Source organism: Rhynchophorus ferrugineus, unplaced genomic scaffold, assembly GCF_030347505.1.
Source record: "Rhynchophorus ferrugineus isolate W39M unplaced genomic scaffold, kcgeb_rfMv2 rfM11, whole genome shotgun sequence".
NCBI lineage: Eukaryota > Metazoa > Arthropoda > Insecta > Coleoptera > Curculionidae > Rhynchophorus > Rhynchophorus ferrugineus.
Window position 1 is genome coordinate 31,446,886 of NW_027472590.1, and position 26,127 is coordinate 31,473,012.

At 34.1% G+C, this 26,127-nt stretch overlaps 2 protein-coding genes across 5 annotated transcripts in view; one reads left to right on the forward strand and one right to left on the reverse strand.

Moving 5' to 3' along the window:
* The window catches only part of LOC143204512 (synaptotagmin-10), a 93,101-nt gene that overhangs the window by 24,753 nt on the left and 42,221 nt on the right, over window positions 1–26,127 (forward strand). The gene's annotated exons all lie outside the window — the stretch shown is intronic.
* LOC143205359 (uncharacterized) lies at window positions 2,276–24,505 on the reverse strand. Of its 2 annotated transcripts, none has more exons than XM_076418612.1 (10): window positions 24,288–24,505; window positions 24,127–24,228; window positions 12,391–12,613; window positions 10,401–10,870; window positions 8,471–8,641; window positions 8,239–8,405; window positions 6,596–6,727; window positions 6,372–6,543; window positions 6,158–6,317; window positions 2,276–2,528 (listed from the first exon to the last, which is right to left on the reverse strand). In XM_076418612.1, exons 1-10 carry the CDS (start codon window positions 24,377–24,379, stop codon window positions 2,340–2,342), a joined length of 1,878 nt encoding a protein of 625 aa, XP_076274727.1. In that variant the 5' UTR covers window positions 24,380–24,505; the 3' UTR covers window positions 2,276–2,339. The 2 variants fall into 2 exon arrangements, with proteins under 2 accessions (XP_076274727.1, XP_076274726.1); XM_076418611.1 differs by having other exon boundaries at window positions 6,596–6,739.

Sequence of the window (26,127 nt, forward strand, 5' to 3'; positions counted from 1 at the left end):
TTAACTTTTCAATTAAAATCTAAAAGGGAAGTGCAACTGCCAACAACTCCATTCCATATATTACAGATCTATTAATAACTCAGTTGTTTTGCGATAGGAAAAAATCATAAAAAACAAACACACGCTTGATAGATAGAGCACAAGATAGAGCGCATTCTATAAAAAGCTTTTTAATTGATAGGACATGATGGTTTTTCCATATCAGGCAGCGGTATTGGTAATTATGCCGATTCTATTTCAATCAACAACCATCTAGTTCGATCTAAAGGCGAGTGTAGCAGGTTTATCGTCAACAAAATTACCTTTTTAAATTGTTGGCTAAATATAGATTCGTTGTAAGTCGTAACTATTGAAATCAACATGTTGATGGAGCGAAAGGAATATCTTTTGTGATATTGAACTCAATTAATTTTACCAGATGCGTTGGTAATTACTTTACGATTAATTTTACGTCGGCTAAAATTAACAGCGTAATAGAATAAAATGTTTTCGAAAATGTTCCGTATTGTACTTGAAAACGTTCAATTAGGGTAGCTTGTTTCATCAATAGAAAGAGAGCGATGAGCATGCTTCAACCAAAAGAACACTGAACATGTCAACGTTCAAAACAAAGATAGTCCTGGTGGGCAGAAAACGTTTCAGGATGGGGAATTGCAGGAGTTATTGATTGAGAACGCGCTACAAATTCAAAAAGCAAATGGCTGATTGTAGGCTGAGTTGAATACATGAATTGGATGACAGACAATTATAAAGTCGTAAAATCGTCAGTCAAATTCTGCTTTAACGGTACGAAAGGAAGACATTTCTACATCTAATAATAAAGGGTGATGAAAATCAGATTTACTCCGAAAGTTGTGAAACGGAAAATTCACAGTTATGACTTGACAAAATCCTCTCATCGAGTGCAACGCCAAATAGCTTTGATGCAAGGCCATGCTCTATATCTGTTGGTGTCAGGTTGATAGAGAACGGAACACTTGAATGGGAAATTTTATAAGACCCGCGGTATTCTCCAGACCGAGCTCCATTCGACCACCACGTTTGAGAATCCATCACTTCACACACGCTTACTCAGCAGAAGTTGGTATTTCAAAGAAAATTTAAAAAAATCAAAATTTTCTCAAAGGAGAGGCTACTCTATTGGAATGCTGTATTAATAAAATGTCTGAGAGATGAGTAAAATATATGACCAAATGACATGTTAACTTAATAATCATTGTAAATACCCTGTTTTTTAGTGAATAATTCGGAAAGGAATTGCCGACACACCTGGTGATATAATGAACATTCAATGAGTTATGTAAAAGCTAAGCAAAAGGTAATAGGGCAAGAACACTTGATGGTAGATTGAGGCGATTCTTGCCATATATATATATATATATATATATATATATAACCACAACAAACATAACACATTAAACAACCACAAACATAAATTTACGACTACGCCCCAGCAGAATTCGAACCCGCGAATATTGCAGCAGCAGATGGACCGCCCTGTCGCCTTTACCATTGCGCCAACCAAACCGACATCGAAAATTTTTCAAACAGTTCCATAAAGTTTACTTTAATGAATTAAAAGACTAGGACAGATCCTTGTTAGTTATGTTGTGTTCTCTTTTTTCTCCATCCATTGATCAATAAGGAAATGGCACTGATATTACGGCAACTAAGACTTAAACTTATGAATTAGGGGATGGCTAGTACAAGTAATACCTACTGATAAGTTTCCTTATATGAAAAAATGATTGAGGATCTGCCATTACGAGTTATATAATATGTTGAAAATATAAGGTGTACTGCAATTAGGACCTAATTCTTATGTTCAGTTCACTAGTAGCTTGGCTGAGTACTTTTGTGATGTCTTGAGGGTAAATAATTATATCTGGCTTCATCAGTGATGCTCCTTCCTCAGATCTCTAGTGGTGGTTAATTAAACTGAGTTAAATATCCTGAATCTGATTCTGGATCTTTGAATGCTTTTACAAACGCAAGATATGTAAACAAATGTATCTTTCTTAGCTCGATGGAACACATATGCTTACAAGTTCTCGAAAGTTTGTACATCTCTAATTGTTTATAGAAGCATTTGCGGAAGTCCCTATTACTAAATGTCTCTTTTCATTAATGATTGTGATAAATTATATGATGGTAATATATGTAATAGCAAACATATACTTGATAAATTTGTACAGACGTAATCTCGAAAAAAAAAGAAGACAAAACATATAGAACAAAGACTAGCACTAACCATTATAATAAATGAAACACTTCATCCCTTTAACAGTACTTTATTTCTCTAAATTATATAACGCATACCAGTAAATTACTTATTGGCATCAGAAGGGCAGTTTCTTGGGCACGTTATTCACTACGTAGCCTGCAATGCATCGAGCTATCGGGTCGTAAATGGTCGGTTTCTTCAACTTCTGTACTTTCTTCCTCGTGTCCCCCACGTCATTGTCTCCAAAAGCGAATGGTGACATTTCAAATGGCATAGTTTCATAGGTAGTTGTTGCTCGAATAATCTAAAATACATTTCCTGTATAATCACTTGAAGATACAATAAGATCCAACTGGTGTTAAAAATCAAATCAAAGTATAAACAATAAAATTTATTTGCGCATCAATCATGTAGAATAAAATTTTGTGTTAACCAAAAATAATTTGCGTAAACCCCAGTTTTTTGTTTTAATTTGTGGAAAACTACAGCGGATATACCCGGTGACTGTGTGAGGCACATGAGAAACTATGTACTCCGTCAGTAAAAATATGAGAATGAGTGATAGTTTCGCGATTTTAAAAGTTATCATTATGAAACCAAAAATAGAGAGGCACTCAACTGAAAGCATTGTTGTATCGAGATGTAAAATTGGAGACCAGTCGTCAAATGAAGTTGAGTTTCATATAAAATCAAGCTAACAGAAGTATAACTATATTTTTCACAATAAAATACTGCCCCTCTATGTATAGGATCCACTCACAATAATCTATTGTGAGATAGACTTACCAAAATATGGTTAAAAATAATTAATGCAATTCAGCGGAGCTTAAGTCCAAGTACCCTCCAGATACAACGTCGGACAAAAGTCCCACTCCCATTTCGATTGCCTATAATTTTACTCAAAAAAAAGATAAGTAACTTGGGTTTTCATAAAAAGTTTGTCTGGTCTTTACATTTTTTTCCGTTATGATTGAAAAATTATGTCAGCTAAATGGTGGCCGCGATTCGCAATACAACTTCCGGCTCTTTTTAAGGTATTTTTCATGACATCCTGCAACATCTGAGGCCGAATTTCTTCACTGTCGTGACGAATATTGTCTTTAAGATGTTGAATCGTTTGGAGCTTACACATATAAACTTTTGATTTTAAAAAACCCCATAAGAAAATGTCTGGTGCTGTTAAATCCGGAGATCTGGATGGCCATGCTAAATTGACGCTTTGCGAAATTAATCTTCGTGGAAAGAGGGCATTCAATAATTGAATTATTGAACGAGCTGTGACCACATGTCCTCTAGTCCTTGCTCTTCCATTTCAGACCCAAGAAAATTTCTAATTATATCTTGGTACCGTTCAGGAGTAACAGTAACTGCAATACCTTGGTCATTCTCAAAAAAATTGAGACCAATAGTGTTTCCAATATGAATACCTCACCATACACTTGTTTTTAGTAAACGCAATAATGTTTCATGAATTCTTTAAGTATTCTGTGTGCGCCAAAACCGACTGTTCTGTTTATTAACGTGGCCACTGAGAAGAAAATTGGCTACATCGCTTATTATCAATTTAAACTAAAAATCTTAAAAACACCAGACAGGTGATGTCTTTTTTTTTCAGGATGTCTCGGTAGCAATTATTGGACTAATTGAATTTTGTATTTCATTTTTATGTATTTCAATTTCATTTTTACTCCCAAGAAAATATATTGTGGATAAAGTTTTTTTTAATAATCGCAATCCGAAATGCTTCAATCAATTTGGCATTAATATCAATCGCTTGGCTATATATGTTAAATGCTAATTTAATATAAATTACTAGACAAAAATTAATAGTAAATTAATGACTGCTAACATATTGTAAATAAATTTGTTCTGAGGCCATAAAAACAGTTATATTGAATCTGAAGTGGCTAATAGCCCACATTGACACCATTCAGGCATTGTATAAAATGTAATTAAATTCATTTGCCAGTTTAGTGTTGCTAATCGACTACTGTTGTGTAATATATTGATTTTGTTTGTTGTTCGAGTGAAATTGAATGATTTTGTTGATGAAACGTAATGAATCATCAATAACAGGTAAAGACTGTGGAGTTATAATGGGTTAGAGAGAAATATTAATTGCTTGCATGTATCCCTATTCAATTTTTCGACTTTAAAAATACATTTATTAAGACATCTGGCACAACACTTTTAAAAACGTTTTCTCATCTTCCTTCACAACCTTCCTCACCCTTCAAGCGGCAGTCAGAAGGTCCTGTGCCTGGTACGTCTGTCTCTAACTGGTTATCCGTCTATAGCAATGAGACCGAGTTGTAAAAATTATTAGAAATGGTACTTTCACTCAATTAGTATTGTAGCTATTTTCCCTCTATTTAGGATTCTTCAACGGTGTATAGACATATTCTGAAAACAGTTAGTTAATCAACTAATAAGCCGTCTGGAAATTCCTTAAGCCCAATAAGATCCTTAAAGTCACTTTTAGTTCTTCAGGCCCTTTTCTCCGTCATTAATATCATAGTTATTCAAATCATTCGAACTAAATCAGCAATTGATATATAACGGAGCAGCTTCAGCATAAGTTCCTAAAAGTATTTGATCGATTTTCAGCAGCAGATTTATTCCGAAGGAGCAATAATAATAGAATACCGATAACACACTCAAATGTTTTGAAATAACAATAACTTGCAAGGGTTTTCTTAGAATAACAGTCTCTCTCAGGTCGTTTAAGTGACCTGTTGTTCGAAGCGTTCTTCTAACGCATGATAGTATCAGTTTCAAAGAAATTCAGAAACTCTGTTCTTGTGCGAAATATCCTACATTTAATCTATTTATTCTAATTTTATTTAATCCAATCTTCAGATTAAGAACTTTATTTTGATTTATAGATATAAGCGATTTGAGAATTGAAATGTACAGAAGGAATTCACTTAGCTTTCGTTTTAAATCACTTCAAAGTCAGTATCTAGCGTCTTCCTGCTTTAATTATTTTACGGAAATCATCAATCATCAAAACATCAGTTTTCGATTCGGTTTCTGCCCCTTTTTGTAGTTGAAATTTCTTTCTTTTGAGTATGTCACCTCAAGTTTTATTCAAACATAGATTTATTTTGTAATAAATCAGCGTTTCCGCTTATTTGCGTATTTATTAACATACATCCATTCATTATAGTCTAATTTTTGGATAATATGAAGAAGTCCGTAGGTGGATGAAGCCACAATTTTACTCAAAATATTTTAAAGGGTATTTCCATTAATGGGAACTGTGTTTTCATTTTATTCTGATAAATGGAGGAATATTGTAATGTAGGTATATATATTAAATAATTAATTTAATATATATACCTACATTTGGCCGCTCAGTCTTGCCTTAGCGGCATGGGAGCCCATTGTTAAGGAAGACCAAATAAATGTTACTTCTCCCTTCCAAAAACGAACAAAACTCCAAAGATTAGCGTCACTCAAGATTACTAGTGGCAAGGAATCTAAAAAAACTCATTCTGTCGGCAAAATCATGGTCGTGTTTTTTTTTGGTGTGACGTAAGAATCTTGTGAAGTAATCGTCACTTTTTGCTTGACTTAAAGAAACACTTGAATCACCAACGCTTTCGGAACTACAATGAAGTCAAAATAAAATGAAAAGCTTGGTCAAAGGGTGGGCCTTGAAGTTCCGTAATGTTGTGATACAGAAATTAAAACACTGTCTATGAAAATCCGTAGAAAAACATGGAGATATGTAAAAAAGAGAAAAAACAATGCTGCATTTTTGTAAAATTGATGGGAACCGTATTTCTCCCTCAACTCTAATACTTAATACTAGCTGCGTCTTCTAAATTTTAATTCTTAACACGTAAAATTCTTGAAATAACGACCTATGTCGACTTAAATTATAAATCACGGGCATTAAAACAGACAGAAAAGACATATTTAACTTACCCGAGGATTGATTCTCTCGCCAGCATTCAAACTGGAAATGTCTGGGTATCGTCTTAGGTTCGTTGTGGCTTCATTAGTCGTAGCTGGCCGCGTTAAACTTGTCATTTTATCGGGCCTGTATCGAAGCTTCCTCTCGGTGGCGGACCTCACCCTTTCATCCCTAAAACGCAACGGGTTAGCTCCGGTACCCCAGTTATTACTCCCCTCGTGTTACTCTTCCTGTTTCGGCCCTTTGGAAACCTTCTTCAATGTATTGACGCCGTTCACTAGACCTCTTCCTCTTGATGCCGGCTTCGCGACATCCGGTTTCGACAAGTCGATGACTTTGGGTAGTTTATTCGTGATGGCGGACACAGTGGATGGTCGGTTTTGCGATGAAAGGGACGCTATGATAGAGGAATGTATTATAAATCAGTAAGAGATCTTTTCCCGGATCACCTGAGTAGGCCTTCCTGCGTAATGTTGGAGACTTGATGGTTCTATAATCGACGAGGTCCTGTTCTCGATTGATCATCGGTTGGACAGTCCGGGGACGAATCTTGGATTGATTGGTGTTATCCGATTTCCTGGCTTGAATCGAAACTTAAGATAGTTATTACATATTAGTTCCAAAACAAGAGGATTGCTTGTATTCAGGTCCAGAATACGAAAGAATTTATAGAAACGATTTTAATCAACATCGACTAACATCCTGCGTTGGATCTGAAGTATTTAAATTTCTATTGTAAGATTTTAAAGTAAAAATAGCAACCAAGAACTACAAATGGACCTGAGACTGAAAAATACAACTGAATAGCAGCAAATTTTTTGAAGTTAATTTTGCGTGGCAGTGAAATGACAAAAACCTAATTATATAACTTGACGAACGCTCGATTTCTGAAGCAAAATAAGCTAAATAACTCGGCATACAACTCGCTGGTATTTTAAATTAGATAGGAATCATCACGTTAGACGAAAAGCAGAGCAGATTAAACTAAACGTCAAGCAAATGTACTACTGTCCGACTAACCGAAGATACTCTCAACTTGACTTAAATCGAAGAAATTTGTTTTTCAGTCAATCATAAACACATAACCAACTAGTAATCCAACGCTGCCAAAACAAAATTCTACCAATTACCAACGCTTATCGCTACTTAACTAACAAAGAGCGACACAAACATTCATTAAAGCATGAAACAGGGTTGTTAAATCGCAGCAATGTGGAAGCAATACAGCTACTGGATAAGACGTGGGAAATCGGCAGATTGAAGCGAACCAAACCATACAAAATTGTATAGTGTATAAGTCCATTCTTAACTTTTATCAATTTTATCAATCGCTAGCATTTGGAAATTCAGTTTCGCCGCCTAAGTGAATTTCTAAGTACATTTGGGGCATCCTACGCCCAACCAAGTTCATGGAGAGCTATAAAAAAGTGGAAAGTATTAATTAGACTGCTTGTGTTGAAGTCAACCTTTCCATTTGGAAGCACACAGGTGCATTAACTATACATAGGCCACCCCTACATCTCATTTTGCACAAATATCTACAGCTGGGGTACAAAAGTAACTTAATATAAATATTAAATTGGTGTTTCGAGGATGCGAGAGTATCACAGTTATAATATTACCACGAAAAAGGCAGAATAATTGCAAGAAAACATTATTCCAACCATACTGAGTCGTTAGATATCGAAGATTGACGAGAAAAATCCTATCTTGAAGGAGAAAATGTCTTTTTCAAGAAGAATAATTTAAAATCAAATTCAAAGAAAAATTTTCTTTCAGTAAGACAATGGACATGCGCACGGTTATGCGAAATCTGCGAGCAACGATAGGCTCCATCATCCTCTATATTATCTCGACTAAGCACTATCCTACTTTCATCTCTACTCAAACCTGAAGAAACGTATTTCTGAAAAGCAACTTGCACGCGGTAGGGAAGCTGAGGATGAACATATTCACAACTTTCCAGACCCTCACTTATGGGGAGGGGAGGAAACGCTGGACCAACTATGCTGTAGTGAAGGGAGATCATGTCCTTATATAAAGTCATTGTTAGATCGAACATAACAAAAAATGTTTAATATCAACGGTATACCTGGAAGTTTTGATTTATTGATACTGTCATTGCCGGACATTGTCAAATATTTACTCGTGGTTATGCGGTGACTATGGGACACGTCCTTATTCGAAATATCCAGCTTTCGGCTGAAATTCTCGATATTTAATGGAGGAACAGCCCGACTGATACCATCGCCACTTAATCTAGATTAAACCGAGCAAATAATTCATAAATTTAAAGGCAAGAACATCAAATCGCGTCAACTCACTTGTTAATGGAAAAAGTATGCGCCAATATATTATAAATACCACCAATTTTGCTAAACGGTTCGTTTCTTATTGAAGTCGCCACCTCATCGACAGGTAACTGTAAAATGTCAGCTATATCTGACATCAGCTTGGTGCTGTCTCTTATTTCCAACTTTTTCACCGGATTTGGTCTGAAATAAAAATGCCGTGACATAAAAGATTTTTAAGACAAAAAAATAATAACGCAAATATTTTCCAAATATACGTTTCGACCTCGAGTGTTTTATTTATTTTTTCCTAAAAATACAAAAAATCAGCCGTATGAAAAACAAAACAAAACATGACGTCTGGTATTGTTTGTAAATACGTATATGTTTTCATTTATGTATTCGGTATTTAAAATAGATCCATATTTACAAGGAGTTTCTAAAAACAATTATATAGGGTGTGCAGTGATTTTAGTTCGTTTCCAAATATACACACATTTTTTTGATAACATATATCTCAATAATAAATCACCAGCCATAAAAGACTAGCCACCAACATACTATTGTGATCTGAAATATGTATCGTTGTTGATAACCTATTGATTAATTTATAGTAACAATGAATTATCACAAATTATTACGAATTTCAAAAGATCAAGAGGATGGAAGAAAGATCAAAATAGAACGTGCTCTACGTATCCATGATGTAATAAAATATTTAATAAAAAATGAATCGACTTCAAAAAATAAACAAGCTCTGCAAAATTAAAAAATAATCTAAATTGGATTTTTAACGCAAAAAAAACTTTTTAAAATAAAATATATACATAATAATTGTTGAAATAATTATACAAAAATAAACGGAAACCTTTTTTAACTTATCTACTACACGTATATTATATACATACACACAATTTAGCTTAATACCTATCTAAACCTATTCATCTATTTACCATATTATTTTAACTACTACCAACTGATAACTTTGAAGCCAATACGTGTTACAAATTTGATGTGTTTTATTCGTAATTTAATTTTGTATGTATGACACAAAATTATTACTATTTTTGTATTGTTTGGGATCGGCACCGACTTGATGAGTATAAGAGCTGTGGTCTCTTGTTTAGAGACAATTAGGAAAAGCTTAATACTTCAAAGTCAAACAAGAAGATGCTTACTCTGACTTGAAGAAAATACAAGCAGGTATGTCACAGGGAAATATACTAGCATCGGTTATTTATGTGCTGTAGAATCGGTACCTGCCTACAAACAATTAACGTGTTGTTCAAAATAATAAAGAGAGTAAACCATTTTATCCGCTGTAGTGAAGATATAAATACAAGTCAGTACAAATTAAAAACAGTGACATAGATGTTAAGCTTAAAGTATATATCGTAGAATAAGTACTTTGTAATTTTAAAAGCAAAGTTTCCAAGTAGTGTTTCTTTTGTTGTTGAGATATAATCAGTATAGAGCAGATTCAGGACAGACCCTAAGACGCTACCTTGTGGAACTCCAGCCGAAATAGTTTTAAATGTAGAGAACGCCATTTCGTGCGAGGAACTAATTTTTCTTCCGAAAAGATATGACTCCAGCAGTTAACAATATTTAAGCGATAACAGTTTGCTCATCTCATAAATTAATCAAACCCGATCAAAAGCTTGTGAGACATATTTCAGGAATATTTCAGGGCAGTATTTCTTTTCCTCAAATGCCTTTTCAATAACCGCAGTTACTCTGTGCACTTGATCGATTATTGAGTGGCGATTTCGAAAACCAAACTGGAAATCTGGCTTTATTACAAAATGTTTAACACGTTTATGTTATATAATAACAATAAAATAAGTGATTAAAAACGCTGAATAATGTCCTTAACCCAGTTGATCATACCGTTGTCAGTTGATAAAAAATAAGTCACACACTGTATCATTTTAAATTAAATAATGAAGCAACGATCACCTACTTTATAATACGTTTCCCCTTTTCGGTAATCCACGGGTGAACCAGCAATTCCTTGATACCTATTCTTTTGCGAGCATCAGCCACCAACATCCTGTTCATCATACAACGGAATTCTTGGGAGAACAATGCCAGTAACCTCCTATGAGCCGAGCCCAGCCCCCTACTTATCTGACTGACGAGTTTCTTGCGCCTCTCCTGAGATGATATCTGCTCGGACCTGTTGCTAATGAAGGGGAGCTGTCCGATTACCATGCCGTAAAGGATAATGCCGAAACTCCACAAGTCCACTTCCGGTCCGTATTTCTTGCCCGTAACGAACAGCTCCGGGGCAGCGTATTCCGGTGAACCGCAGTGGGTTCGTAGAGGCTCGTCCGGATGATATATATTGCTCAATCCGAAATCGACTATCTTGATCTGGGTATGTTCCAGATTCAGCATCACGTTCTCCATTTTTAAGTCTCGATGTACCACCTGAAATATAATTATTAGTATAGATTCTGTCTATAACAACAAACTGCTCTTTTAGTACGTTTGCTGCGGATCTGGGATCAAATACTTGCCCTAGAAGCCGACTATGTTTTTACATATTGTAACAATAAAATATTCCCAATAACGTTTGTTAGCGTGTGTCAAGTAAGAGGTTAATTGAAAACTCCCCGGCCTGACGTGTATAAATTTGACAGGTGCATTTTCTTGGTGAAGCAGCACTTTCCATTTCTTCAAATGCGACTGTTTTCGGCGATTTCGTCCTTCAAACGGTCCAATAACGCGATGTAATAGTTGCTGTTGATGGCCCTTCCTTTTCAAGGTGCAATCCCAAGATACAGACGCCATAGCCTTGCCAGCCGACTGTTGCGTTTTTCCACGGTTTGGAGGGGGTTCATCGTGTGTAGTCCACTCAGATGATTGTAGATTGGATTTCAATGTGAAATGATGGAGCCATGTTTCATCCATTGTCCCATATCGACACAAAAACTCCGCATTATTACGCTTGATCATCTTCAAACACTGCTCCGAATCATCAACTCGTCGTTGCTTTTGGCCAAAAGTGAGCTCGCGCGGCACCCTCTTTGCACAGAGCTTTTTCATACCCAAATATTCGTTAATAATATGATGTACAAAATCAGTTGATTAGCATACCAATTCTTGATGATTGATTTTCCTGAGGTAGTATCCGGAAACTTGGCGTCAAGCCAAGTTTTTGCTTAAAATGTATTTTTTCCTTTCAAAAAGCAATATTTTATCAACACGCGAAATTCGTTTTTATCCATATATTCACAATAACAAAACTTGCTTCACTCAAAATGCTATAATTCACAAACTAATGATCCGAGAGCTGTCAAATTTATACATGCATCTTTTTGAGGGTTAAAAAATATATGGATTTAATTCTAGTAGCGCCATCTATGTGTCAGGCCCTGGACTTTTCAATGGAGCTGTTCAATACTAATCAAGGTTTAACTAAGTATTCAATATTTTTATTCACGAAATTACTTTCAGAACATACCCATACATATTTAACAACCAACAATAGTGCCGAGGCTTTTCTACAGACAAAATTGTTGTTTTTGCGAGCCTTCTCGTAGATGTTCCATATTTTACCACCACACAAACCCTCACTGGACTTCTACCAACATTGTTAAACTAAAACTAGCCAATTCCGTTCAATAAATCTCGAGTTTTAGCGAAACTAACGATCGGAACTTCATTTTTATACATATAGAAGAAAATATTCCGTTATAATAGCTTCCGTGCATCAGCATAAAAGTGTTAAACGAAGTGGTCTAACCCAAGAGTGTTTCTCTTTCTACAAACAAACAAAAAAAAAGAAAACACTCAACGGGGGTCTGGAACTTTCTCTGAAAGATACGTTAGAGAAAACGACAAAGTGGGCATCGCAGCGAGACCCCCATCGTCAGACACAAGAGAGAGGGCATTCTACCGAAAACATCGACGCGAGCTAGGGAAAACAGACGGGTGCATCTACTCACCCCCACGTTATGCATATGGGCCAGGGCTGAGACAAATTGCCTCGCGTAGTATCTCGTCGTGGATTCGTTCAATTTTCCGTGCTTCTGATTCTTTATGAAGGTGCAAAGGTCTCCGCCGGCCGCCAGCTCCGTGACTAAGTAGTAGACGTTGTCGGACCTCTGCATCGTCTGGTAGAGGGCGGCGATGCAAGGGTGATTCAGCTTCGCCATCAATTTGGCTTCCCTGCATTACAATTAGAACGGTATAAAATGCATGGGACTCAGTCGGCTATAAATTTAGAGGTTTTTTTAAAGCTCCTGGTGGCGATAATACATTAGAACTAATCTTACAACTTATATTAACTAAAGAAGGTAAAAAATAACGTAAAACGTGTTCTGTTCGTCGAATTCAATAATAATTTGTCGCTTATGGTCGTAATAATATTTATACAAGGTGTACCGGAAAGTCATTATCGGTTTTTCTAACAGATGTCACTACCACCAATAAATAATCAATTCGAACCATGTATTGATCGAAAAATGGTCAAAATGGGCCTTAAAACCCAGTAAAATCATTTTACATCACGATAGCGCGTCTCATAAAACAAAACCTATCAAGGAAACATTAAAACCACTTGGATGGGATATATTATCACACCCATCGTACTCTCCAGACTTTGCCCCGTCCGACTGTAGCCTTTTCGCATCAATGGTACACCCACTTATAAAGTAACACTTCGCTAATTTCGAAAAAATTAGGAGATGACTGGATGAATGGTTTTTGAAGTACAAGCAGAAAGTTAAAGCCTAGAAAAGCCTGCATTGACGCCAAGAAATGTGATGCTAAGCACTTATAAGAATTGGAGCGAATTTATTAATCACGAGTTGCTAAAACATGGCTAAACTATAATTTTGACTATTTATGAAAACCGAAAAAGGAACTTCCGTCAGTATAGTCATGTACTAATACAGCTATCATCTAACACGTAACTCTTATCTTTCTCCGTCCGACCACTATTTATTCCAATCTCCGCCAAACTCTCTTAAAGCTGAGAATATACATGAGGAAATTGAAATTACTTTGCCCACAACCATTATGTATAATGAAATAATTTTAATATCAAATAACATCGATGTTGATCATACTCTCACCCATATTTTTAATATGTGCTTCTACATCATTTTCAAAAACAAAAAAAACTAAATCCGCAACAAAAATATTAAAAGTATAACATCAAGAGTGTCTTAAGATATACGCTTATATGTTCTAGTAATATAGAGCTTTTGCTCGCTGTTAGATGCCTTTTAAAATGGATATAAAATATATGGATAGAATAACATTTTATGTATCCACGTTTTATCGGTTATTCCTTTAGAAACGATAAAAAAAACAAACCCCAGGACCAAGCAAAAAATTTATGTCATAACTAACGCACCCATGACATGGAAACGAAAATTAAAAATAAATTAGAGACAAAGATAAGAGGTAATAAGTCGGACTAAAGCTTCATTTTTTTATTATCTGACGTTAGAACTAATATTTATAATGACAAGCTAACTAAGTTATGATTTCATTATACATTAATTAGGACTCACTTAATTCATATTGTAGTACTTTTGGCTACAGGCTCAATAGAAGTGCATTACAAACGTCTTATAATATATTTAAAAAAATGTGATACCGCACGTTTGTGTCCGCAAAATTCGTTAAATGTTGCTAAATGCTTTGAAAATGTTACACGCTATAGCATTCTACCAAAAAAAGTGATGATACGAGAGGGAATCAAATATAAACGATAATTTCACTCTTTAGCTCAACATGTAATTCCGATCCAGAGAATTCTATGCACGAGTATTCTTTGGTTTATGAGGATAGTAGGTGTAGGATACATTAAAAATCATCGTGAGAGCCAGAGATTCGGCTACTTTCAGAACTATTCGTATATTGGTCGAAATGCTAATATTCGATGCTGCCAAATCTTGCATAAAACTATCGATGTGAAATTATCTTACCACTGAATTTTAGCCAGGCCACGATATGGCAAGAAGAGTTAAGCAAGAAGGTAATGAAATACAAAATATTAACACCATTGTGTTTTTAGGTACTTGAGTCCTTGATTCCATTAATTATGGTGGTGTTTTTTTAGAGGGTATGCCCTTTCTCCATGAAATATATTAACCTTGCCTTTATTTGGAAAAATGTCCTATTGCAACTTTTATTGTAATGTAATTAATTAGTAATTAGTGTGAGATGTACAAAGGAAAGTACCTGCAAGGAAATTGCAACAAAATTTTATTTATATATAATACATTTGTAGTACTCTATATCCCAATATGTCGTATTTTAGCAAATGGTTTATGGTATAGTTATTGTTTGGTTCATTGTTTTATATCCTTTAATTTATAATTAAAAATTTGATACTATGCCTTATTTTTTTTTTACCTTCTCTAAAATGTTTCATATATTATTGTCATCTTCTTATTGTTTTTTTAAAGGTCATTTTTACTATATATTTATATATGTTATGAAATTATTTTTTTCTGAAGCTCATATTTTCTCATATCAAAAATATAACTCATATATTTCAATCCCAAGCCAAAATAAGTAGAGCAAAGAATAACAATAAATAATGCAATAGCAACGTTTTTATTATATGCAATAGCAAAATTTAATACTATTTAAAGTAATAAATGTACCCAACCATTGAACTGTCTTACTATCAAAATATACTGATTTATGGCTTCATTATAAATAAATCATTTAATATCATCTACTAGAAGGAAACGATATTACTTTTTTTCGAACCTAAAATATAACTTAATAAAAACAGAGACATATCCTTTATAGGAACCGAAAATATAGGGTTTCTGTTTGTCACCAAAAAAACCTTTAAAAATGTACATAAAATGAAACCAAAAATAATAACATTTCAAGTCTTCTTCATCTTTTTATCAGTTATTCGGTTATAAAGGACAAAAAAAAACGTTTCGGTACAAAGAAAAAAGTTTATAATGATGTACTAACGTACCCATGATATAAAGCCCACAGAAAAAACTACGATGAATAGACCAGGATAAGAAATAGGATAATATGTCTGGCTGGGTATCACTTATCTTACGACATGCTATTATAAAAATGTATATAGTTTATCCTAAATTTCACGATTGGCTAATTAAAATGAATGCTCGTTTATATATTAATTAATTAGGTTTTTCTAAAGTCATAGTGTGGCAGTATATCAGATTCTATTCAAAGCTTGACGATAATATAAAATTTTTAAAATATATTTTTTTGAGGAAAAATCCATGGGACTTTTCGTAATCTAAGTTAATTACATACGACGACAGTTTGATAAGTTGGTGACATTTTGGATGAAATATATTCTTTTCGCATTTATTCGGAGCGTTTATTCAATTATTTGAATCCTCTCAAATTATAAGTTCTCTCAAAGCTCTCAAATAGGTTTTAGTTTCAGTGATGATCTCTTCATTCTATCCGAACCTCAGTTACCCAGCTACTTATTTATGTATGGAAACAGGAAATAGTCTCATGGAGCTAAATCTGGAGAATATGCTGGTTGGTATAATAAGTCGTAGCTCAAATTTATGGTTTTTTGCTATGTTGACTACACCCAGTATACATCTGTATGTTGCCTCGATGAAACAACACTTCCTTCCATTCTTTGTTCATATTCATAGTGTGTGTCTATTTTTTCTTTGTGTATGATATAATTTTTACAAACAATTTCAATAATAAATTACAGCAAGAACAAACGTTAATCGGATTGACCAAGCTTTGAACTTAGACCTACAGTTCAAAAGAGTTAAGTGTTCAGTGTGTAGTTGGCGCTATAGTATTCTGCAGTAAACACTTAACAATTTTCAAGGAGCATATCATGAAATATCCCTTCATGTCTCATAAGATACACAGTAGTACCATCATTAACTATAAATTTAATGTAACGTATCATTGTATGGCTCCTGCTGAATTACCAGGCAGGATTTAAGGAGATAAATCACTTTTATTTTCTAACTGATATCAAAATAAATAGAAAAAAGAAGAGTAATGCTATAACAACCTAGTTATTGAGAACCCTATTTAAATTTAATACTATTTACGGTTTAAATTCGCGGAAAATTACGGAAATCCATTTCTAATTTATTTCAAAATTGTTTTAATAGTTATAGATTCAATATAGACCAATTAGAGATCATTAACATAGGTCCAACCGTTCTTGAGTTATCAATGGTAAAACTAACCCGACTTTCTTTTATGTATTTAGATATAAGTTTAAATTCAAAAAGACCTGTAAAAATTAAATGATGCACCTAATATATTGAGTATGAAAAAAAATGTTTTTCCATGATAATACTTGCTGCTTAAATACAAATAAAAGGAATAATTAAATGATCGTTTTATTGCCGAAATAATTTCATAAGGCAAGACAAACAGCAAACATACGGTCCGAGAAAATAATGGGCGTATCTGAGAATATTAATTTTCAATCAATAAACCTATACTTCGTCAAACTAATATTTGTATTACTGGAACATTAATAATTTTGCAGGAATCACTTCCTGGGGGGAAGTTTACCAGGTTGTTTGCGTTCAAGATTAGCGAGTTTACAGAACTCCAACCTAACAGAGTTGATGCGAGATACTTTAATCGGGATTATATCTATATTATACGAAATTTGTAATAATGGTTTTACGGAAATAAAATGAAAAATAACAAAAAAAATTCAATCCAATATCTTGTACTTTTTTACGAATATTACTTAATATCGTTTAATTTGTTTTTGTTAATTCGCCTGAGAAAATAAGCACTACAATCAATTTTTCATCGTTCTGTATCTAACATCGAAAGTCGCTTAAAATTACAGTTACAAACATAAAGTACATCCATGCCCCAACGGGATCCGAACCCGCGACTATCACAACAGTAGGAGGACCATACTGTCACCTTGACCACTGCGCCAATGAAGACGCCCTCAAAATTATTGAATTAAGATTGACGTGTTAAATTCGAGACTGTCTACTTGTCCTTGTTGCCACTACAGTATTACATACACTACAGATACACTATAGGTATTTAGTCGATTGTTAATATATAGTCAATAAAAATAAATCTAAGCACTTCTCTTTCCACCCCTAAAAGGATATCGATTATAAAGTTGTACCTCAAAATTTTAATGTAATGTTTCTGATCCACTTTATATTATGAAATACATGAATTTCTTAGATACATCTTTAGCTAAACGAGCACTAGTATCAATGACAAAATCTAAAACTGTTAAAAGGGAGCAACATACATTCCGAAAATGTTTTTCATATATGTTATGATAAAAACACAATCTATTTATCTCAAACGTTCCAACTTATAAATATTATTCCCCACGGATGATGCTTAAGATAGCAATTCCTGAGCCCTTATTAATATTTCATAAATTGAACCAGGCAAGGAGAGACGCTTACCTAAATCGACAGAGGATGTTATGGAGAACAGTGAGATCCATTAGGATCCATTAATTTGTATATATTTTCCTCGGTCGGGATTTTTTCTTCTCGGCTCCGCAAAAGTCGAAAAATATATCGTGAATACGAAGACCAAGATGTTCCACCCGGCTTTTCCTGCGTTGACGGAGAACTTTGGATGTAATTAAAGATTACTGAGAGGGTTTCATAATTAAGCAGATGATAATCAGTGTAAACAAGTAGTAAAGAGAAATTATTAATAATGGCTGAATATTATCAGTTGTATTAAAATCAGGATAATATTAGATGATCCATTTTTAGGAAGTTGATTATTTGTTTATTTATTTGTATATTATAAACCCATCAGCCTCCAGGACTATTTAGAGTCTATATATATATATATATATATATATATATATATATATATATATATATATATATATATATATATATACAACACATTAAAGTACACAGTGTTATTACAAGTATGTTGCAAGATGACAAGTAAAATATGTAAAAGCAAACAGATGCATGAATATAGGAATGCTACAGTATAAAGGTCGCACAAGTCATGACAGGGATAAGGATACAAGATACAAAAAATGTAAATGATCGTGCGTGATATTACATAGATGCACACTATTATTTTTATAGTGGTCGTTTTGTTGCTGTTAAAAATATAATCAGCTTGTTCAGATTTTCCAGACTAAGACACTGGTCCATCGTATCACCCAGAGTGAATAACCGTCTTTGCAAGCTGTATCTTCGGCATTCGATTAGTAAATGTTTTGTAAAAGTGTTTGATGATTAACAGTGAGGAAATACATTCAATACACAGTGGTGGACTTCCTTTCTTAATGAGAAACTCATGGGTCAGTTTCCAGTAACCAATTCTGAGATGCGAGAATAAGCTTAACTTGCGCCTACTGATGTTAGTGATGTTAAAGCCCTGATAATACTCCTTTTCACCTCCCAAAGCTTGTACTTTTCTGTTATATCCTATCTGAGTTGGTCTAGATATATAATTTCCAGTAAGTGATTCCTATCTCTTCTTGGCTGAATAATCCGCTATTTCATTTCTAATGATCCCAGAGTGAGAAGGGAGCTACAGAAAAGTGATAGTTTTGCCGCCCCATAGTTTTCCAATTTAGAGGTTAGGTCACGGATAAGCACTCTTAGCGGGTGTAGAGGTAGATATGGCTGGGGGCACATAAAGGAGCTCATCGAATCGGAGGCGATAATTAATCGTTTATCTTTTACTGAAGTCAGGGCCCTATACATGACAAACAGCCATCAACACACTCGATGAAACGGGGAGCCTGAAGTGTCCTTCCGACATCACCGATATAAATGCTGCCCCCACATAGTCATTGCTCTTCCAGAGAACCGTCCGATTGGGTGCTGATAGTGATAGTCAGAATTATCCCTCGGTAGACCCCTCATGGAGAGATCGACGTCGCCATGGAGCAATATATCCTCGTAGGTGTATAACGATGGAAAAGCCAGTGATAAGCGACTCAAACTGTATGGGATCTATAGTAAGAGCCCCTGTGTTGCTCTCTAGAGGGATTGAGTTTTGCGCTTGATGGAAAGAAATGTCTGTAATGAGACAGCCTTGATTTACATCTCAAGGAGCTGGCATGTTTAAGAATCTTGATTAAAACTAAATGGCGTTTTTTAGTACCAAATCGCATCGGGTACATTGGTAACCAATTTCATGGTTGAAGCCTTACAGACAGGCTTTACTTCACGGAACACGAACAAAAATGCAACAATATTATTCTTTAACAAAACAATGCTCAACCACATGTTGCAAAATCGGTGAAAACATCCTTGGAGTATTATAATAAGACGTGTTACCACACCTGCCGTAATCTCTAGACCTTGCTCCTTCTGATTACTACTTGTTCTCATATATCAGATGTGACCTGTCTGAGCATCATTTCAAAACAGTGAGCATACAAGTATACATGATTCTTTCGAGATGAAATCCATAAATTGTCTGAAAGATGAGACAAGAAGCGGGTACAGATCGACAATAATATGAATAAAAACCATTGTACCGATTTTTCACAACAAAGCTTCACATTTAAAAAACTAATTTATAGGCCTAATATTTACTTGTTGCGTTCTGAAAAGCAAAGAAGTGTGAGTATGCAAAGCTGCATAACACAAAATAAATTTTATTCACAATTTATAATGTTATGATGCGCCTTTAATATCAGAATCAGTAATCCGTTATTATTGCTTGGTTATGACGTTTATGTTTAGGTTCTGATGGCAGATGAAGTTTTTATATACCTACTACTAGTACTTCCAAATAGTTATGATTATATCACCTCAACACTGTGGATGTACAATCACTGAATATCATGATTGAAATGCTTTCTCTCTCTCTATTATTTGTTCGAGTTACAAATAATTATTTTCCCTATAGTTTTCAACATATAAAAATTTGTATTAAGAATATTTTTTGTTAGAAATTCAACTTTTACTAGAGACATAAAACAATAATTTTTAGTGTTAAAGATAATGGGCCCTTGTGCATTCAAAAAAATATTCAAGCTCAAGCATTTCTCATCTATAATACTTAGTGGATTATTTATCCCTTCTATTAATATCGATTTTGATAAAATTTGCAAAAAACATGAAGTACTTGCAAACATATCATAAACTCACATATACCTCAACGTACCATAATAAAAATTAAATAACAATGGAAATACTACGGAATATGATATCTGTTAATTTCTACAGTGACGAAGTTAACGTTTTACCAGAAAATTAGCGAAATATCATCGAACATAACGACATATATATCATTGAGAAGTTCTTGAAAAGTATAGGAATAAATTCTCTCTAATTAACATTAAACAACACATTATATTGACGCTGAACTATATGGAAATCTAATAAAATGTAATATACAAGGGGGCGTAGGGTATCTCATGAGTACATGAATAAAATAAATTCAATTCAACAAATAAAGCGGAAATTAACGTCTGACCTTTTAATGATGGCGGTATGACATTTCATAAAGGTAATTTCAAAGCCCTGCCACGCTCATCTTCCATATCAACTAATTAGTTGAACAACTGAAGTGTGAAAGATAGCGATATATAAGCAATATGTATTGATGCGGTTGCTGTGAGGTTTTGTTTCAAACTACAGATATATAACTTAAAATTAATCAAAACGTTGAAGCGTCCCAACTATTATATATTGTTGATAATAATAAATTGTTGTTACAAAACAGTATATTGTATTAATATGTTATTACATGGTGATATAATATAAAAAAGGTTTTCACTTAGCATTACTGTCTGTATATTTAAAATATTTTAGTACAGAGGTGTCATATAATAACTTAAAGTAATAAGAAGATTGTGTCAGAAGTTAGCCTCTTTGCGTCATTATTGCACTTGCTCTATACCGTAATGACTACAAAATAAACAAAAGAACTAAGAAAAAGCATATAAATATAAATACCAATAAATTTACACAGGCAAATTTAACTTATAAGAAGAATTGACGAAATAGTTGAATGATGCACTGAATTACATGCTCAAGTACAAATAACGTATATAAGGAGATGCGAAAAACCTTATATGAGACTCATATTAATATGATTACTTGAACAAGAATCCGAACTATCTGCTACTGTGGTGTGGAACAAAGAAGTCCGATATTACTATGATTTAAAACATTAAATTAAAGTCCTTCTGAGTATTGTCAATGCTCCGTGGTACATGAGAAATGAGGAGACCCACAAAGTCACAAGAGTACAATGTGACTAGCTTAACAAAAGAATTTGCGAAAAAACATGAACTTTTATTGCGTGGATATAAGAACGAAAGCCAGGGTGCAACTGTGACGTACAAAGAAGCTCAATGTCAGTATGATTCAGAATATTAGACTTTCGGAGCATTATAATTGCTCCATGATATAAATGAAATGAAGAGACTTGAGAAAAAATTTAAAAAATACGACAAAAGACGACAAAAAACATCAAGAACGTCGATATAAGAACGTCAAGGTATTAACAATTCGCTAATAGTAGTGAACTAACCCGCAGTTTTATTAAGCAAAGAGTCTTCAATCTAATATAGTTAAGTTAAACTTTGCGCGAAAAAAGTTTGGAATTAAGACGAGTTATAAATATATTAGTTTTATATCTTGTACAACACTGTGTGTGTCTGTATAATAAGAAAGCATAATAATAAAATGTCAAAGAATTAACAGTTGATAACACAGAACTTACCTTATCAGCCTAATGTGTTGAACAATTCCAGTCTAGTCACATTCTGTCTATATATTTAATATAGATATGTATTACGAGGGTGCATTAGGTTGAGGTCTATTTCTATAATATTTCAATGCCAACCAAAGAGAAAATCAAGCTTAAAAACCAGCAGCTCCAAAAATAAAGAAAAAAATGGAAATTGAAATACAGAAGCTTTCAAAAGGTGTAAATCAAACTCTTAAGATAACAAATTCCATAAAATCTCTGGTGTCTTATATACCTTATAAGTTACAAAATGTGAAAATGGGCATAGACACTATTAATTTATTTTAAAAGGCTGATTTATTCAATGAATTCAAAAAAATACCCGCGGTTTTTATCTTTTAGAAGACGGACCAAACTTATATCACTTTTTCAGCAATCAATTAGTCTTAAAACAGATGGCCTTCGCATATGGGCACGATAATCAAGCAAATAATGCTACATTATATAATACCTACTATCTAAAGAAACCTTATCAGTTTTATACGTTGAACAATTCTAGTTTAGCCACAGTATGTCTATATATTAAATATAGATATGTATTACGAGGGTGCATCTCTAGGTCTATTTCTATAATATTTCAATAGCAACCAGAGAGGCAATCAAGCTTAAAGACCAGCAGCTCCAAAAATGGAAATTGAAATACACAAGCTTTCAAAAGTGTAAATCAAACTCTTAAGATTACAAATTCCATAAAATATCTCATGTCTTATATACCTTATAAGTTACAAAATCTGAAAATACACATAGAAACTATTTACTTACTTTAAAAGACCGATTTATTCAAGGAACTCAAAAGAACACCGAGGGTTTTTATCTAATAGAAAACGAACCAAACCCCTATCACTTGTTCTGCAATTAATTAGTCTTAAACAGGTAGCCTACCACCTAAGGAAACGGCCCCATGGACGTACGTGGACAGCTTAGAGTTGTAAAATTGTTTTTGACCATCGACTGTGTCATTGTCCGCCAGTTTGCCTTTGAAGATTTTCGAGATAGTAATTATTTCTACCTAAATTTCCATGATATCTCTCTATGGAGTTTTCCAAATTTTGGCAACTAAAGATTCCAATAGTCTACGGCTAGGAAACTGAACTTCTGCAATCCACCTTTGGTGGCCGTTCACCCTGCAACTATGTGTCCAAATTCCAGTGAACTGATATTCATTTACAGCATCTTCAGTCCGCGTTCGAAGTCCTTATACACCTTAAACTGTGATGCATATGATTGTGAACCCATGAACTAGGGATCTTTTTTTAAGGTTTAATGTTTCTTAGTTGTAATAGTTTATGGCTAGAGCTAGAGCTAATTCACCTTTTTTGACCTTCAAACTTCGGCGTCGATACTTTTCTCCGAACGCCACTTAAGCCCACCAAGAAACGCTTTGTGCACCTGCGGAACGATTTCAAATCCAATGTTCACCTCTCTTCATTTGAATGAACTTAAAAGACAACTCCATGAATGACCTCCACGGGATCCTACCGACTGGGCCAGTTATAAAATGTGAATGTGGGGCAAAAGTCCCACTACCATTTTGTTTTTGATAAATATTGACAAATAGTGTCAATATTTCCGCTCCTTTTTGTGACGTTTATATATCCATAATAAAATTTGGACGTCTACATAAAACTATAGTTAAAGGGAAACTCTGCTAAATTTCGAAAAATCCTTTTACACTCATATTCTTAAAGGCTTAAAATTTTGAAAATAATCAAAGCTCAATAAAAGTATGTAAAAATTAAGTTATACCCCTAAAATATACCGTAATGTCTTCAAGTGCTTTGCCACAAAGTTAAAGTATATTGAATATATTTTTTATTTGTATATAAAAATATTTTTACCCACAATATGATATTAATATTACTTGTCTTATTAATTATTATTAAAATTACTCAAGAGTCATTAATATCCATTGTCCGTCATGAAATCTTTTAATTAGGGCCTATAATAAAAGACGAAAAGAGAAAAATAAGACGAAAATGAAAATTTACAGATACCTGTAAAGATGCTTAACGACATAATCCTCTTTGATTTCGTTCACGTCCATAATCTTAACGGCCACCCTCACGTTGAGGACGTTGTGGACGGCCTCCTCCACCCTGCAACATTACCCAGTGTTAGCTCCGCGGCTCCGTGAGAGCGCTCGTCTACCAGATACCGAGCGAAATTGCCCCTGCCCAATAACCTGCCGGTGAAGCGGTAATTTCCGATCGCCACGACTTTCCTGCCGCCGCCCTCTGGAGGCGACATCTTCTCCGGCTACGCTTTTCGTGCTCGCGAACGCCTAGATCTCGATAACGTGTCCCGTCGGGATGCCGATATGCGAGCTAGCGTCCCAATTGCGTACCCTTCTAACAAAAACGGACGAGTGAATTGACGTTGACATCTTGTCAACGCCTGACGTGAAAAAACGTCCGGTTGTGTTGTTCGTTATCTATTTTCGATTAGTTCCCGCGTCGCCCCATGAAGCCCGAGGCAATTGGAAAGCAGTAAATTCGGAAAAAAACTTAATAACTGTGATAACTGAAAAATTGATAAACATCGTTGGTTAAGCAATAAGTACTTGGAAGGGTTTTAAGTTGGCTAGTTCCAATCGGTATAATAGATGGCGTCACTATACTTACAATAAATTTTAAATATATATTATATAGTATATGTTATATATTATATATTATATATTATATATTATATATTATATATTATATATTATATATTATATATTATATATTATATATTATATATTATATATTATATATTATATATTATATATTATATATTATATATTATATATTATATATTATATATTATATATTATATATTATATATTATATATTATATATTATATATTATATATTATATATTATATATTATATATTATATATTATATATTATATATTATATAAAAACCTCTCTATCCTGTACAGCGTGGGGCAAAAGTCCCGCTACCATTTTGGTTGCCTTTAACTTTGCTCAAAAGAAAGATAAGCAAGTTTGGTTTTCACAGAAAGTGTACTTGGTCTATACATTTTTTTTTAGTTATGCTTAAAAAAAGATATCGACTAAACGGTGACCACGGTTCGCTTTTTTCATGGCATCCTGCAACATCTGCGGCTGAATTTCTTCAATTTTGTGACGGAAATTCTGTCTTTAGGATATGTGAAGCATGGATACAAAATCGTACAGTTGTTTTTAGTGGATGCAATGATGTTTCATGAATTAATTGAGGATTCTGTGTTTCTCAAAACCGTTCTGTTTATTGACGTCGCTCGTTATCAATTTAGACGAGAAATATTCAATATCACCAGACCGTTTTGGGCATTACTGTACACAACTTGTTGATCAGGATCTCTCGGTAGCAATTTTTGGACTAATTGAATTTCGTATGGAAACATCTTTGAATCAGTTTTCAAAATTCCCTTTAAAGTGCGTGCAGAAATGTGTAACTGGTAACCACATCTCCGAATTGATGTTTCTGGAGACTCTGCAACACTATCTCGCACTAGAGCCACATTTTCAGCGTCATAAGACGTCCGTTGTCGTCCAGAACGAGGCCAGTCCACCGTCGTACCGTACTGTCAGAAATTCGCATGTAAACGATAAATTGTAATTTTGTGAGGCACTGGACGATTAGGATATTTTTGACGCAATTTCCGCAGTGTGGCAATAATGGAGTTATTATTTTCAATAAATATTGTCACTACTTCTTTTCGTTCTCGTGGCGTATAATTATCCATAATACAATTTGGACGTCTACACAACACAATGGTTAAAGCGAAACTATGCTAACCGTCACATAACCATTTCTTGTTGTGTTATTTTGACTCCTTTCAAATGCTCTCTAATTGCAGAGATCCACTTCATTGTTCCAACCTTGGCCTTACTGGGAGCTTCATAGAATTCTACCACCTGTCCGGTCAATATGTTCGGATCCATCCATCTTTTTATATACCCATAAAACTTTAGCCTGCAATTTTTAAAATCCTAATATATATTTCTAA

Bases quoted from the DNA above. Each gene is read 5' to 3' on its own strand.
- LOC143205359 (XM_076418611.1), bottom strand. From the start codon at position 24,379: ATGTCGCCTCCAGAGGGCGGCGGCAGGAAAGTCGTGGCGATCGGAAAT. The intron at 10,871-12,390 runs GTGAGTAGATGC...ATTATATTTCAG, and splicing joins CCCATATGCATAACGTGGGG to GTGGTACATCGAGACTTAAA. The intron at 6,544-6,595 runs GTGATCCGGGAA...CCTCTATCATAG, and splicing joins ACGCAGGAAGGCCTACTCAG to CGTCCCTTTCATCGCAAAAC.